Source organism: Suillus plorans, assembly GCF_016647745.1.
Source record: "Suillus plorans strain S12 chromosome Unknown HD556scaffold_4, whole genome shotgun sequence".
Taxonomy (NCBI): Eukaryota; Fungi; Basidiomycota; class Agaricomycetes; order Boletales; family Suillaceae; genus Suillus; species Suillus plorans.
Window position 1 is genome coordinate 113117 of NW_024537388.1, and position 14646 is coordinate 127762.

The following is a 14646-nucleotide window of genomic DNA, read 5'->3' on the forward strand; positions in this document are numbered from 1 at the left end:
TTAATTATGATGCTAGCCACAGAGCTGATTATGAAGCGATATTATGTCAGCAGATTAGATGTGGAGGGAGGACCCTGTGCCCATTGCCCAACATCCCTTCCTTGCTGTTCGTAATCTTCCTTCATCTTCGCTTCAACGGAGGCGGAACCTGGGATCATCGACCGTAATATCGCAGCAGCTTAGGTGCAGTGAATTCTTGCAACCATGGAGGTAAGCTCTTCGCGCTTCATCATCGTTTATTCTTGTTCAAGTTAGCATCTAGGGCTTGCTCGATTTCTCGAGGGAATTCGATGTTTCCCTGCTGGATAAAGTCGTCATGGCATTTTACACCGGTTCTGGCCAGGAAGTGAGTGGCGGAGCTACCGTTCGCCATTTGCGATGAACTTACATTCATTTGACCAGCAACAAATGGCTCAACACGTGCTGACGCAGTTTGAAGAACATCCTGATGCATGGACAAGGGTTCCTGACGTTTTGGAGAGATCCTCATTCCCGCAGTCAAAGGTACTGTCCTGTACGAAAGGCGTGTTCATAATAGCTGATTCCGTATTCGCAGTACATCGGCTTGCAGATTCTAGAAAAGCTCATTGTGACGCGATGGAAAACATTACCAGATGGACAGAGATTAGGCAGGGTTATTCCTTGAGATAACTGACGTGGCTAACGTCGCGTGTAGGAATCCGTAATTTCGTTGTTGGAATCACCGTCAAGGTGGCATCTGACGAGACCACCATGCGGAAAGAGAAGACGTACATCAACAAACTGAACCTCGCCCTCGTTCAAGTGAGTGATACGCATACATGAGTATAGATAATCTTTATGGATTAAACCTTTCAGATTCTGAAACAGGAGTGGCCGCATAACTGGCCAACTTTCATCACTGAACTCGTGGAGTCCTCGAAAACCAACCTTTCCTTGTGCGAGAACAATATGGTCATATTGCGGTTGCTTTCAGAAGAAGTCTTCGATTTCTCTGCTGAGCAGATGACGCAAACCAAGATCAAGAATCTTAAGAATCAGATGTGCGGCGAATTCAGCGAGATCTTCAAACTCTGTTCCGAAGTTTTGGAGGATGCCCAGAAGACAAGTTTAATCAAGGCAACTCTCGAAACATTACTGCGTTTCTTGAATTGGATACCTCTGGGATATATTTTCGAGACCATGATAATCGACACACTGTTGAATCGCGTAAGATTGTCATCACTTCGCCTCAAACCAAGTTAACTGTTCTGCAGTTCCTAGAAGCCCCTGACTTTAGGAATGTGACGCTCAAATGTCTAGCAGAGATTGCTGGATTGAACGTGGGCCCAGAATATGATCCAAAATTTGTCATATTGTTTGCCATGGTCATGACCTCCGTCAACCGCATGATTCCTCCTTCTACCAACATTGCTGCGGCATATTCTTCAGCATCAGACGCCGGTCAGGAGCTCGTTCTTAACCTTGCCCTCTTCCTCTCCAACTTCTTGTCCACCCATCTACGCGCTGTCGAGACCGAGGCGAACCGTGATGTTCTGTTAAATGCACATCTTTACATGGTCAAGATCTCCCAAGTTGACGAGCGCGAGATTTTCAAGATCACTCTTGAATACTGGTCAAAACTCGTGGCAGAACTCTACGATGAGATCCAAGCTCTTCCTATTGGTGAGAGCGGATTACTCATGGGCTTGAGCCTCGGGAGCAGCAGCGGAAATATGCTCAACGGCATGTCTTTGAGAAAGAACATCTACAGTGACGTCTTGAGTAACTTGAGACTTGTTGTCATCGAGCGAATGGTGAAGCCAGAGGAGGTGCGGTTCAATTTTCCTTTCTTGTCTCTTCGATATAACGATGGTTTCAGGTACTAATTGTCGAAAATGACGAGGGTGAAATCGTTCGTGAATTCATGAAGGAATCGGATACGATTGTCCTCTATAAGCAGATGCGGGAGTTGCTGGTCTATCTTACGCATCTTGATGTTGTGGACACCGAAAATATACTGACCGAAAAACTTGCAAAGCAAGTCGATGGTTCGGAATGGAGTTGGCAGAACTTGAACACGCTTTGCTGGGCCATTGGAAGCATATCAGGAGCAATGAGTAAGTGCTATTTTCGTAGCCGTCTGATCTGCTCTAAACCCCTCTTGCAATCTACAGATGAGGAAACCGAAAAACGCTTCCTTGTCACCGTCATCAAGGATCTATTAGGATTGTGCGAAATCAAACGAGGCAAAGACAACAAAGCTGTCGTCGCCTCAGATATCATGTACATCGTCGGCCAGTATCCACGCTTTTTGAAGGCACATTGGAAATTCCTGAAGACAGTCGTCAATAAGTTGTTCGAGTTCATGCACGAGACCCATGAAGGTAAGGAGCCTATTGATAAAATACTCTTGTCACTCTGACCATGTCTGTATGACGCCTCCAGGTGTGCAAGACATGGCATGCGACACGTTCATCAAGATTGCTCAGAAGTGTAGGAGACATTTTGTCATGCAACAATCGGGAGAACAGGAGCCATTCGTAGACGAAATATTGCGGCTACTTCATCGAATCACTGTCGACCTGTCGCCTCAACAGGTGTGTTGCGTGATCTTATTTGGGTATGCCTTCTTATTTTTCCAATAGGTACATACCTTCTACGAGGCCGTCGGTTACATGATTTCCGCGCAGCCCAACAAACCTCAGCAGGAGAAACTCATTGCTAAGCTGATGGAACTACCGAATAACGCTGTGTGTACCTTTTTCATCAGCGAGAGAAGTCTCTTGCTCACAGTTTCATTAAGTGGGATTCGTTGATGGCTCAAGCGGCGCAGAATATGGATGTCCTAAGCAACCTTGATAATATCAAAATTTTATCTAATGTCCTCAAGACGAACGTGTCTGCTTGTACATCTATTGGCAGCTTCTACCTGCCTCAGGTGGGGCGGGTCTTTTTGGACATGTTGGGTCTGTACAAGGCAGTCAGTGGCATTATCAGCGAGACGGTAGCTCGGGAAGGTTCGTGGTTCAGCCTTCCCAATTCCTTCCTGTACCGTAGCTAATCCCCAATCATTAGGCACCATTGCCACCAAGACGCCAAAGATACGGCAGTTGCGCACTGTTAAGAAGGAGATCTTGAAACTGATGGAGACGTATATCAAGAAGGCTGAGGATCTCGAAGCTGTGAATACGAACTTCATGCCCCCACTACTGGATGCAATTCTTGGTGACTACAACCGCAATGTACCGACTGCACGAGATGCTGAGGTGCTGAACGTGATGGCTACCATCACAAGTCGTCTCGGGGTAAGTGCATAGCATGGCCAATACCGTGCTTGTTCGCTCACCCCATCCTACAATCACAGCCTTTGTTAACTCCTCAAGTTCCTGCCATTCTTGATGCAGTCTTCGAGCCTACGTTGACCATGATCAACCAAGACTTTTCTGAGTTCCCAGAACATCGCGTTGGGTTCTTCAAGCTCCTCCGAGCAATCAACCTTAATTGTTTCCCTGGTATGTGTTTCTTGATTTTAGAATCATCTCCTCGCACTAATAACTTTACAGCTTTGCTTGGTATCCCACCGCAACAGTTCAAGCTGTTCATGGATAGCATCATCTGGGCAATTAAGCACACGATGCGTGATATTGCTGACACCGGACTCAACTGTGAGCACATACTTCACGTACATGGAGAGGGCGCACTTACGGTTTATTTTAGTGTGCCTTGAGGTGGTCAACAATTTTGCTGGCGCAGAGACTGCCGTTAGCAATGCATATTTCCAACAGTACTTCCTGAGTATTGTGCAAGATATATTCTTTGTACTCACGGACACAGACCACAAGAGTGGTTTCAAACTTCAAAGTCTTCTACTCGCTCGCATGTTCCAGCTAGTTGAGACGAACCAGATCCAAGCACCCCTATTTGATCCTGCACAGATGGCAGATCCTACCGTTTCAAATTCCGTGTTCCTTAAAGAATATTGTGCCAATCTATTGAAGACAGCATTCCCTCATGTGCAGAAGTGCGTCCCCTTTTCACTTTCCTGCTGGCATCTCTGAATGATTTCTGCAGCTCGCAAGTTCAAGTCTTCGTCTCGGGTCTTGGCGAGTTCCATGGCGATATCAACCGCTTTAAGCTCGCTCTACGCGACTTCCTCATCCAGCTTAAGGAGTTCTCCTCTGGCGATAATGCCGAGCTGTTTTTAGAAGAAAAGGAAGCAGAAGCACAGATGAAGGCCCAAGCAGAACGAGAGATGGCCATGCGTATCCCTGGCATGCTCAAACCTTCGCAGCTCGAGGACAAAGACGAGGATATATCATGAAAGGTCTCAGTCCTTCTGCCATGTACCGTAGTTTCTCGCACAAGTCGCGCCCCATCTCACCTTGCATGCACTCTACGTCTCACTTGCCTTTCCTCAGAAAGTGGACGAATCTCATTTTATCACCTTTTATCATAGCAACTCAATCTGCTATCGAAGATTTCTTGTGTTCTCGGTATCTAATGTATTAGTGTGTAGGCCAGGCAATACAAGAAAGTAGTATATCTAACTTATCTAACATATGTTGGGACGAAACCCACGGAAGCAGATCGCGTGACTCTCCACCCGCACTCCACCGCTGCTATCGTTCGTAGTCTGCTGGCTTCGCGCTTATCCATGTCTGAGCTCCACTCTGTGATACGGAAAATGAAACTGCTTACTGGGACGGATCGGTAACGTAACGACATTCAAGTTGGTGATGACGCCTGCATTAGCTGGAACTTCATCCAGCTGAATGACGAGGACAAGAAGGTGAAGGGCCTATAGATGGCGTCTCGAGTCTCGACGTGTCGCAAGAGGCACCCCATGACCGATGGTTGGGCATTTGAGCACAACTCTGGGTTCTTCAGAGGATGGCGGCGAAAGGATAGGCACCTCTGCCGGTTTCTTGGTGAGAAAGACGGGATTGATCTAAGAAGCCATGACCATCTCTGACTTCACCTCGATCCGTCAAGGACCATTTCCCAGGACGGTGTCAGCAGCTGGTTCGATGAACTGACGCAGGTTTCAACTATCAGCTGTATTTCACTGCAGAGAACTTCTGTAGCAACATATGGGAACCTGATCAGTGAAGAGACACATGAGGCAGAACACCGGAGATAAGGCTTACTTGAGTCATCCTTGTTCTCTTCGTCTTCAATCTGACCAGTCATATATCCCTCAAGACGTCTACACGCTGAAAGTAGTCGACGAATCGCGTTTTCTGCGAATTGATAGTAGAACCATCTTGGTCTATAATTGCCTCCCTCGTTCAATGTCCCCTGGTATATCATCGATCGAGGAAGGGTTGGAATTTACTGAAGAAAAAAGATCACACTCTATTTAAAAACCACGATATGAAGGGAAAGAACCTACCTCCATGACATTGAAGTAGAGTGATGTTGTTGAAGATGAGGAACAGTTGTTACCAAGACTGCAATGGTACATTACTGTTTGGTAGTACTGTGTGCGCCGTGTGCTGAAACGGTGGAGGAAGTTCCAACCTTTATTCATCACCATCACGATGTTCAAAAAGTATATACTAGAATTGTATTCGCACAGCAGCTCATCGCTCACGATTACACCCTAGATTTACGCCTTCCACAGATATCGCAGGCCAAACGCCACCCAAGTCCTCTGTACAACGATCGATAAGGGCTGCTGTGCTTCAACAGTGGAAGATCGGATTAGAAACACTGGAAGAGATCTGGCCTAAGAAGGAGACTTTAATCCACGTAAAATGGTACGTCTTTCCAGGATCTGATGAGTCTGTCTGACATACTTGGTCTGCATGACAAGAAGCAGAGAACACATCTCAATATACTCCGTCCAAAACGTACCCCTCTTTTTCCAGCATTTTGATGGGCCGTTTTACCCCACCCTTCGATTACTTCACCAGTGTAAGCCACTCCTCGGGTCTGATGGTGTCAAACACATATGAAATGCACCATTTGCAGATCCGTTCATTCTACCTAAAGTTGGCGTTGACAGGGGCGCAATTCGCTTTCTGCTGGCAGGTGCTCCCATGATGTGTCCCGGATTAACTTCAGCTGGAGGTTACCTTCCCCCGTCTGAGGAAGCATTACCAAAAGGTACCGCTGTTGCTGTACATGCTGAGGGAAAAGAGCACGCTGTTGGAATCGGAATCACCACGCTTGGCACGGAGGACATGCGAAAACTGAACAAAGATGTAGCTGTCGAGATTGTCACACATCTTGGAGATGACTTGTGGGCCTTGCAAACTCTGTAGTAGTTTCCACGTGGCCTTTTTGGGTGCTTCCATTGTAATATGCAACCTTATCTACAAGTGACTATGCGGTATCTTAACAGTTTGCTACTAGCACACTAGCGATTTCCGGGTTCCGTACAGGCCGGTACGGCGACGATGAGAGTCTTTTTTACAATGTTCCAGTTCCTGGCGCAACAATTGACAGGATCAATGCTAGCGAGCCCCGGACTGTCGCCACTGTGCGAGCCGGTGGGGTAGTAGCTCTTCTGAGTCACATCACACATTCGTTTGTTCTACCCTTCGCACCGCCTGTCACGTACTAACTTCAGGAACCTTGTTCGGCAATGGAAGATACCTCCTTCGCGTATTCACAAGCCACGACTCGTGCCCGTGCTCGAAAGAATCGAAGAGGTAATGGCAGACGCGAACAGCCCTTGCTGATAGACCTCGTAGATCGTTGCAAAGCGGATATTGAATCCAATGGCTGGATAACGACTTGTCTGGGTCGGGACAATGCTTTCATTGTCCGAGCGTCTTGTTGATTGGTATCAGGTCTCTTACAAGACGCCCTGCAGAGGACTAATCTATCATGTCCTGATGTGCTGTGTCTTGGTTTGGGAAGTCCCTCATCGTCCCGTGAGGCCCGAGCGCAACTGGCTTTCCTCATCAGCTCATGCACCATCTTGGAAATAGTGAGTTACACCATGTCACGGCGCTACTACTAGTACTTCTTCTGACGCTGGTTCTTTGTGTTGTAAGGGTCCATCAAATGTGTCCGTATATGATCCAGTGTTTACGGATGCAGATAAGGCATTATTCCAGAGCTTCGGGATGCGATGTTTGCCAGACACAGCAAGTCTTTTGTTCTGTCATGTACGACAGTGTCCGATAAGTGCCTGTTTTATTCCAGGACGGAAAGCATGCGGTAGAACGTCCAACAATCCTGTATATGCCGCATTGTGACCTCAAGCTGTACGAAAACATTATCGGTGCTAATTGGTCAGAAGAGCAACTGGCGCGCATCATCTTCATTGCGAACCGGTTCAGCGATTACACCGACAAGTACGTGTACACTATCACTCGAGAGGGTGAGTTTATGGACCCTCTCCGCAGCCACCCCCAGTCAAAGTTAGAAGTCGAATCTCCGTATTTGATGCGTTTAGGTGGGATTGATCATGATAACAACGAATGCAGGCTAATCTCACGGTCGTTATGCAGTTCCTCACCTCGAGTGCCACTCTCTTCCCGCATTAGAAAGCTTCTCTTCGGCGTTCAATAACATTTCGGTCCAACACGTGAAGCACCCCATTCCGCAGTCAGTAGCGCTCGCAATAAGGTGATCAGTGCTAAAACGCCGTTCCTCCGACAGCGGTAGCGTAATGTCGTGAGAAGGAGGGTTCAAGTTATTCCCCGTGATGGTCACTCCTGAAGAGGCGGAAGCGAGAACCATATTCCCAAAATGGAAACTAACATACATGAACAAAGTGACGGTTATGTACACTACTTACTATAGGGCAGAAAACCATATTCTAGGTTAAAAAAGGCGAAACTAACATTCATGATAGACAGCATTATACGAAGTGGAGTGATCTTCATCGGGAAACGGAAGGGGATCGAGCGCATAACGATCAAAATAAGAGTCCGGGTGCCGGATGTACACGTGAGGCTGTGACCGTCGCCTCCCCCGTTGCCCTGGAAGAGGCAGGGACGTCGGATCCACAAAGTCAAGTTCTGACGAGCGTCCTAGGGAAGGCGTGGAAAGGGCATCGGACTCGTCGTCTGAAGTGTCCTCTATGGCTTCTGGGACAGATAGATCGTCTAACTCGTCGGCATCATAGTAGGGTAGAGCGTCATACGCTGGAAATGGTGAAATAGGAGACTCAATGATGGGACCAAGATCATATGGACGAACAAGTGGTGGATGGAAAGGCGGATATGGCACGGGATATGGCACAACGTATGCTTGATGGCTGAATAGGTCGTCCGACGAAGACATTGGTGACGTTAAGGGGCTAAGTGGGGGATCTTCATCATCTTCAACCGCTAGGACGGATATGCGAACGTCGGCATCCGATGCGTCATCTCCACCTTCGACTAGGGATTCTAGAAGTGAGTCGAGCCACTCAGCTTCGGATGTACTGGCTCCGACCCCCACAAGCTTGGAAGCGTCGGGGAACATGAATGAATCCAACTCCTCATCGTCGTCTTCGTTATCCCCAACATCGCTTGAAATGTAAACATGTTTTGAATAGGAAACACTGGTCGCCGCACTGGGCTCATAGGGGGCGCTAGGTGGTCGAAATATAGAGTTTTTGAGAAGCACCCAGCGGTGTAGGCTGCCTCCCATAGCTGAATGTAGCTTGGAACGAGCCATGGTGGAAAGGTCTACGGGTTCTGCTGACATGTGAAGGGTGGTAAATTTCAAGGCGTATGATGGAGTGGCGTCTGACACGTCCAAGACAGAATATTAGTATATGATTCCTTCCTGGCCAAACTCATATATAACGTACCCGGGTCAAAAATTGTTCTACCAGGGTTGAAACTGGTTTGACCGGTGTATACGATAGACGATGAATGGTTCGAACAAGATGGTGCCGTTGTTGGATTTACGGGCAAGTTTGTTAACCATACTTCAGGAGAATGGTGGGCCTACGCTCTTTAAAGGGACGCGGCAATGAGGAATTGGAGAGGGGCTCTGTTTAAAGACGAAGAGCTTATTGTGCAAACATGATGATGGACGGGGAGGAAAAAGTGGGGACGGCAGGGGGCGAAGACGGTCTTATATAGGAATTTTGAAATAGAGAAACCGTGACAATGACTCAAAATGATGCACTTCGGAAAGAAGCATTTACCCGGGTCACCGCCGGGCGATATCACAAATATATCCAAACAACCTCCTTTGCGATAACGCCACCACGCCAACGATAAAAAAAAATGTTATATGCACCGCGAGGTTCCAGCTATCTACACGACTTGAACGCCGTTCCGACAGATGCGGCCCCCTCAACCTTCATCCATCTGGTCATCCCTGCCTTCTTCGTCCTTGACGGTATCAATAAGTTTCTTCAGTTTATTGACACTCTTTGGTGATGTATCGCGTGCTATGGCGAGCCAGTGCGCCGATTTTACCTCATCACCCATTAATCGATATACTTTCGCAATCTGGAACACTACATTTGACTCCTCGGGAGATGAGTCACGAAGCTGAAGTAGATCTTCCAGCGCTTCCTGCGAGTGTGGGAGAAAAGTTATGTAAAAAAAATGGAGGTCAACGTCCCGATCATGGCTGGTAACCAGGTGTTCACTTACAGCGTATCTTTTCATGGAGATAAGGATTTTCGCTCGACGATAACGAACGAGCGCATTATCTGGCGCTACGCGAACTGCCTGATCGAATAATGAGTGCGCAGCCACCTTGTCACCCCGACGTTCGACAGCCTGAGAGGCCGATAGCCACAACAAGGGTCGATTAGAGTCAGGAAAGTCGTATCAAACAAGCGACACACCATGCCCACACAACCTAGCAAAACTGCATTATTTGGATGAATTTCAACTGCCTTGCGATAGTGATACTCAGCAAGGCGTATTTTGCTCATCCGCAAATAGCAGGTACCAAGACCATACCTATGGCGAAGTCAATCAGCACGAGAAGCCACTTGACGTGTCACATAAACCTAACCAAGCATTGTAATGTCGCGGATCTGCGCGGAGGGCAGTCTGGAAGAATCCGATAGCTTTGTCCAGGTCTTCATCAATAGACTCATGTCCGCTAAGAGTGTACGCGTAAGCACAGGACGGATCCATTTCAGCAGCTCGTCGAAAACACGTAAGTGCCTGAGACCGCTCTTTCTGTAAGGAAAACAGATTGCCAACTGCGATCCACGCCTGCGAAGAGCGTGGGTTTACGTTCATAAGTTCTTGTGCAAGATATGAAAGCTGCACGTTCTGCTGAAGGTGCCATAGAAGAGTCGAGTAAACCTCCATATCGCCCAACCGATAAGGCTCCAGAGCTCTAGCTGCCCTGAACGCTCGCTCTGCCTATAATAGAGAAATAACGTAAACGAAAAGAAGTACATAGCGGTGCCAATGATAATTACGTACTGACGCGTACTCGAGTCGTTCATAGTGGGCTCGGCCCACCATCGCCAATACCCACGATGATTGTTGGTGTGCAAGCGGTATCTGGTCGAGTTCCATGAGACAGGAGTAACAATCATATTTGGACAAAGCTCGAGTAGCACGTGCAAATCGCCGGAGCAGATCATAGATATATTGGTCTGCCATTTCTGAATCGTACGCCTCTTGAGCAGCGAGTTCATGCGCCGCAGTCCAATTGCTTGGCGGGGGCGATGTCTCAGAGGGAGGTGACTGAGCGTTCGAAGTTGGCGAGGTCGAGGACGCGACCTCTCCATGCAAATTGGCATCATCCTCACCATCCGAGTCTATTGATCGCGATCGCGAGGTAGTCAACTGTCGGCGGCGATCTCGTGGAGGTGGATGCTTCAAGAAATAAGTCAGTAATTGATATTAGACCAAAACACAACCAGGTAAACAGGCTCGAAATCCACCCACTCACCTTGAGGGGCTTGCTAGTAGTGCCACTCAAGAGCCGCGTGCTTCGCCGCGGCGCAATAGCAGCACTCCCTCTCTCATTCTTGGTAATTCCACCACTAGCAACTGGCCTGGATGATATGACGGGCTGAGAACGACGACCCGGTGATGAGAAGATATTAGCAAATTTTAGGGCCGGGCGTGCGCGTGCCTTTTTCGAGGTTTCGTCCACAGTCAGCTTGGACGGCTTGCATGCGACAGTCTCAGTGCTCTTTTGTCGAATCGTCGATCGAAGCCTCTTCTGCGCGGGACCAGTCTCATCCGCCGAAGATAGTGGTCGAGCGGCGGGCTGAGACGGGCCGGGCCCTGCTGGCTCAAATTTAGAATTGCGGGGTGGAGGGTGAAGAAATGAGTTCTCCGTATGGAAGAATGGTTCGTTAGTAGCGCTAGAAATGATGCAGAAGACCATGTCAGACATATTGCATCATGAGAGGGTCGTGGCCGCTTTACATGGAGTCGCGTGGATCTAGTGGAGGATCCATCCGGAAAGCTTGAGGGACGTTCTTGCGGCCACGAAATAGAGTGGTATTGGCAGTGATGTCAGGTGTAAAAAATCCAACTCCAGTAGCAATCGGGCCAGAGAGGGCCTTGGCTGGTGGGGGCTCTTCTGGCGGACCCTGTTTTACTGGGGCGGGACGCACCGGAAAGATCTCGTCTACATCAGGAGCCGTACCTAAAAGTGAAAGTTAACTAAGTTAGTTGCAGGATGTGACAATAAGCCCAAGTTGGTCACCGAGAGAGCACAAGCCCTCAAATGCTTCCCACAACATAGGGTTGAGTGCGAGAGCTTGTCGGAAACTACGAGTAGCCTGCTCAGGAAGATTGCCTTTCATTGCCATCGTTCCAGATCGACATCGCGTTGCAGCTTCCTCCGGGAATGCGCGCGAGGTTCGAGAGCCCATAGAAGCTGCAGAGAAGGTCAGTGAGTGTACGGCAATATGGAATGGAATGCGCACCCGTCGGGGTATAGGTGGAATCCTGTAAACTAGCGTCAAAAGCTTCGTGTGCTAGCCTGTGCCGACCGAGAGCAGCACAACACTTTCCCTTGATCTCTAAGCATCCACTACATGTCGACTGTTGAACACCAGTGACTAATTGTAGCCCTGAATGTGGCTGACCGGATCGAAGAAGTGCTGTGGCATAAAGATGACGCGCATCGTGGTTGTTCTCGTCCATGACAAGGTAAAGTTCCGCATAGAAAGCTGCAGATCTGACAAGGTCGAAATCGAGACAAGTCCATACGAGGGTTTGGAAACGCTGTCTGATTTGTGGGAGAAATGCAGGCCTTGTAACGGCTTTCGAATCTTCAAGTGGCATTAGCACAGGCCTAGAGCATGAGAATATAAGTCAGGGAAAAATATGATTAAATCCAGTCCCCCGCAGACTAGCGTGTCTGTCCAAGGAGGCAGTGTTTGAAATTTGAGACGGCTTGATGCAGCGCGGTGATGAGAAGGTTAAGCAGTGCAACGCGAGTTCCCCATAAACAAACACTGCGCGTGGAACAATCACGTGACAATCGCGTAGATGTTTACATGTATATCTCTGATCATTCTCAAAGACAATTGCACACATTCGATGTAAGTAAACATTATGGGCGTATGAATTACACGTAAGACTGTCAACGCAAGGCTGTCTCTGTTTAATGGCCATGTGAATCTGCTTCTGGCTTCGGTTCTGTTAAGATCAGTGAGACAGACTTCTGGGGTGGAGTGGCAACCGCTTACCCGGTACGCACTGGATAGCGTCATCGATCCGCAAAAGTGAAATGGCAGCCTCATACGCTGACTTCAAACTCCTGACTTTACTCATCGTTGGCTCCAGCACACCAGCCGCAACATTGTCGCGGACATCTCCGTTCATAAGATCTAGGCCATACCGAAGTAGTACTTTTTTCGGATCACCCGCAGGCGCGTTCTGCGCGGCGTGATGGTAAGCACGCAGTTTGGCGACAAGATCGGTGGAATCCTTCGCAGCGTTGACAGCAAGTTGCTTTGGGATTGAAAGCAAAGCTGCAGCGAATTCGGCGATCGCCAGCTGTTCTCGCGATCCCTAGTGTGTAATCATAAGATCATCGAGAGGAATGCCGATAGGTATGAGACTCACTAAAGTTGTCGCAAAGTTTTCCAAGTAAATGCTGAGGGCAGATTCAACCGCACCACCTCCAGGAACAACAGCTCCGCTCTCTAAAGTACGCTTAATGATGGAAAGCGTGTCATGCAATGCTCTCTCCATCTCATCTAGCATGTAATCATTCGCCCCGCGCAGAACAATAGACGCAGAGTTGACCACCTTGGTGCCCTTGATGAGAATCAATTCATCATCGGAGATGCGCTCCTGGACAACTTCGTCCGCTGAACCAAGGTAACTGGCCTCATATGTCTCCTCACCTTCCAAGTTCGCGAGACTTGAGATGAGCGTGCCACCTGTTGCCTTTGCGATGCGTCGAAGGTCCTCTTTTCTGCACCTTCTAACTGCCATCGCGCCAGCTTCGACAAACTCTTTTAGACACAAGTCATCAATGCCCTTTGTGGTCAGAACAACGTTGGCTCCTGATGCCAAAATTTTTCGAATTCGTTCCAGCGTAATTTCTGCTTCACTGCAAAAGCGCATTCAAACAAGGATCAAATGGACAATTACTTTGAAGACTAACCGCTTCCTGATCTCCTCCAGCTGATTTGGATCTTCGACCAGTATCTGCACACCCAGCTGCATGCGGGCTTTTTGAAGATTTATATCCAAACACGCAATTTTTGCATTTGTTACGCGTTTTTTCATCGCTAAAGATCCTAGTTCAGTGGATAGTTTATGCAAGAAAAAAGTATGTGGACCTTGACTAGCAACCGTGCAGTTCAGTGCATAGCCTTGAACATACAGGGATTCTCTAGCACTTTTACCGTGAGCCTTGAGCACGTTGACAGCCTTGACCGGATATTTGATGTCACCGCGCAAGTTAATGGTCTTGACAGCAAGCATAGCGTCCACAGCCATAGGGGCAAACAGATCATCGTCACTTCAAAGGGATTTAAGGGGACGGATTGCCAAAAGTTTCTAAACAACGTACTTTCCGATGATCTTGCTAGACATACTAGTCTTGGCAGCATTCACAAGTGCATCACGACCGAGAGAATCAATTTTTATGCTAAGTTGATCCTGCATGAACTTGACAGCCTCTTTGCAAGCAAGTCTGTAGCCTGTGATGATCGTGGTCGGGTGTATTTTCGCTTTTACGAGCTCGTTCGCGCGTCGAAGGAGCTCAGATGCAATGATGACCACAGATGTTGTACCATCTCCGACTTCCTTGTCCTGCTTTTGCGCGAGATCGACGAAAATCTTTCCAGCTGGGTGTTCCACAGACAGAAGAGACAGGATAGTTGCACCATCATTTGAGATGGTCACTTCCTAATGAAAGTAAGAAAGAAAGGCTTGAACATGTAGCAAAAGATGCGCACTCCGATGTTGTCAACGAGCATTTTATCGAGCCCGAGTGGACCCAAAGAGCTTTTGACGATGTTTGCGATGGCCAAGGCCGCGGTCACTGATCCGATGCATCATTTGAGCCTAAGACTAACGACCACCGAGCCACGTACCATTCTGATCCCGTATATCTTGCCCTGACACGCGGTCACCACCTAGAAACGCGCCAGCTCGAGGATCACGTTGGAACATCTTGCGTATAGATGATCTAACTCAAGGACAGTTGCTGACATTTGTGTCGCTGCAGCCTGCTTACGCAAGATTGCCTCCTATGGTTCACGAGGTTCGGATTTCGCACATCTCCAAGTGGAAGTGATTCGACCCACTTGCGAGTATTAACTTGAATGACGTTTTA

The 14646-nt window shown here is 48.2% G+C and overlaps 6 protein-coding genes across 6 annotated transcripts; 3 read left to right on the forward strand and 3 right to left on the reverse strand.

Annotated features, from left to right (window-relative positions):
• Positions 1–4: 4 nt before the first annotated feature.
• Positions 5–4396, forward strand: HD556DRAFT_591515 (CRM1 C terminal-domain-containing protein). Its single transcript, XM_041311034.1, has 17 exons — positions 5–210; positions 263–346; positions 403–504; positions 557–629; positions 677–783; positions 838–1188; positions 1236–1790; positions 1841–2078; positions 2136–2345; positions 2407–2558; positions 2607–2711; positions 2765–2978; positions 3037–3266; positions 3326–3473; positions 3525–3626; positions 3679–3982; positions 4033–4396. Exons 1-17 carry the CDS (start codon positions 205–207, stop codon positions 4280–4282), a joined length of 3231 nt encoding a protein of 1076 aa, XP_041165914.1. The 5' UTR covers positions 5–204; the 3' UTR covers positions 4283–4396.
• A 1083-nt stretch (positions 4397–5479) lies between these two features.
• HD556DRAFT_1328878 (uncharacterized protein) lies at positions 5480–6313 on the forward strand. The gene is made up of 4 exons (XM_041301628.1): positions 5480–5512; positions 5568–5720; positions 5780–5877; positions 5935–6313. Exons 1-4 carry the CDS (start codon positions 5502–5504, stop codon positions 6225–6227), a joined length of 555 nt encoding a protein of 184 aa, XP_041165915.1. The 5' UTR covers positions 5480–5501; the 3' UTR covers positions 6228–6313.
• Positions 6314–7635, forward strand: HD556DRAFT_1328888 (SRR1-domain-containing protein). The gene is made up of 7 exons (XM_041301629.1): positions 6314–6710; positions 6759–6898; positions 6966–7058; positions 7117–7268; positions 7320–7369; positions 7425–7521; positions 7576–7635. Exons 1-7 carry the CDS (start codon positions 6551–6553, stop codon positions 7592–7594), a joined length of 711 nt encoding a protein of 236 aa, XP_041165916.1. The 5' UTR covers positions 6314–6550; the 3' UTR covers positions 7595–7635.
• HD556DRAFT_1328891 (uncharacterized protein) lies at positions 7636–8739 on the reverse strand. The gene has a single exon (XM_041301630.1). The coding sequence runs from the start codon at positions 8608–8610 to the stop codon at positions 7756–7758; it is 855 nt and encodes a 284-aa protein (XP_041165917.1). The 5' UTR covers positions 8611–8739; the 3' UTR covers positions 7636–7755.
• A 305-nt stretch (positions 8740–9044) lies between these two features.
• Positions 9045–12279, reverse strand: HD556DRAFT_591541 (uncharacterized protein). The gene is made up of 8 exons (XM_041311035.1): positions 11774–12279; positions 11551–11724; positions 11268–11490; positions 10783–11203; positions 10308–10706; positions 9886–10244; positions 9713–9830; positions 9045–9644 (listed from the first exon to the last, which is right to left on the reverse strand). The coding sequence occupies exons 1-8, from the start codon at positions 12132–12134 to the stop codon at positions 9210–9212; spliced, it is 2490 nt and encodes an 829-aa protein (XP_041165918.1). The 5' UTR covers positions 12135–12279; the 3' UTR covers positions 9045–9209.
• Positions 12280–12338: 59 nt separating this feature from the next.
• HD556DRAFT_1328898 (chaperonin Cpn60/TCP-1 family) lies at positions 12339–14504 on the reverse strand. Its single transcript, XM_041301631.1, has 8 exons — positions 14405–14504; positions 14267–14352; positions 13879–14216; positions 13646–13827; positions 13468–13594; positions 12921–13413; positions 12542–12866; positions 12339–12491 (listed from the first exon to the last, which is right to left on the reverse strand). Exons 1-8 carry the CDS (start codon positions 14481–14483, stop codon positions 12457–12459), a joined length of 1665 nt encoding a protein of 554 aa, XP_041165919.1. The 5' UTR covers positions 14484–14504; the 3' UTR covers positions 12339–12456.
• Positions 14505–14646: the final 142 nt, after the last annotated feature.

Coding starts and splice junctions, on each gene's coding strand:
- HD556DRAFT_591515 (XM_041311034.1), top strand. Junction 3,267..3,325: donor CCATCACAAGTCGTCTCGGG/GTAAGTGCATAG, acceptor CTACAATCACAG/CCTTTGTTAACTCCTCAAGT. Junction 3,627..3,678: donor TGCTGACACCGGACTCAACT/GTGAGCACATAC, acceptor GGTTTATTTTAG/TGTGCCTTGAGGTGGTCAAC.
- HD556DRAFT_1328878 (XM_041301628.1), top strand. Junction 5,721..5,779: donor ACTTTAATCCACGTAAAATG/GTACGTCTTTCC, acceptor CATGACAAGAAG/CAGAGAACACATCTCAATAT. Junction 5,878..5,934: donor CCTTCGATTACTTCACCAGT/GTAAGCCACTCC, acceptor CACCATTTGCAG/ATCCGTTCATTCTACCTAAA.
- HD556DRAFT_1328888 (XM_041301629.1), top strand. CDS start 6,551: ATGGAAGATACCTCCTTCGCGTATTCACAAGCCACGACTCGTGCCCGT. Junction 6,899..6,965: donor CATGCACCATCTTGGAAATA/GTGAGTTACACC, acceptor TTGTGTTGTAAG/GGTCCATCAAATGTGTCCGT. Junction 7,269..7,319: donor TTCAGCGATTACACCGACAA/GTACGTGTACAC, acceptor CCCTCTCCGCAG/CCACCCCCAGTCAAAGTTAG.
- HD556DRAFT_1328891 (XM_041301630.1), bottom strand. CDS start 8,610: ATGTCAGCAGAACCCGTAGACCTTTCCACCATGGCTCGTTCCAAGCTA.
- HD556DRAFT_1328898 (XM_041301631.1), bottom strand. CDS start 14,483: ATGTTCCAACGTGATCCTCGAGCTGGCGCGTTTCTAGGTGGTGACCGC. Junction 14,217..14,266: donor TGCTCGTTGACAACATCGGA/GTGCGCATCTTT, acceptor TACTTTCATTAG/GAAGTGACCATCTCAAATGA. Junction 13,828..13,878: donor TCTAGCAAGATCATCGGAAA/GTACGTTGTTTA, acceptor ATCCCTTTGAAG/TGACGATGATCTGTTTGCCC.
- HD556DRAFT_591541 (XM_041311035.1), bottom strand. CDS start 12,134: ATGCCACTTGAAGATTCGAAAGCCGTTACAAGGCCTGCATTTCTCCCA. Junction 11,725..11,773: donor TTCCACCTATACCCCGACGG/GTGCGCATTCCA, acceptor CCTTCTCTGCAG/CTTCTATGGGCTCTCGAACC. Junction 11,204..11,267: donor CTAGATCCACGCGACTCCAT/GTAAAGCGGCCA, acceptor CATCATTTCTAG/CGCTACTAACGAACCATTCT.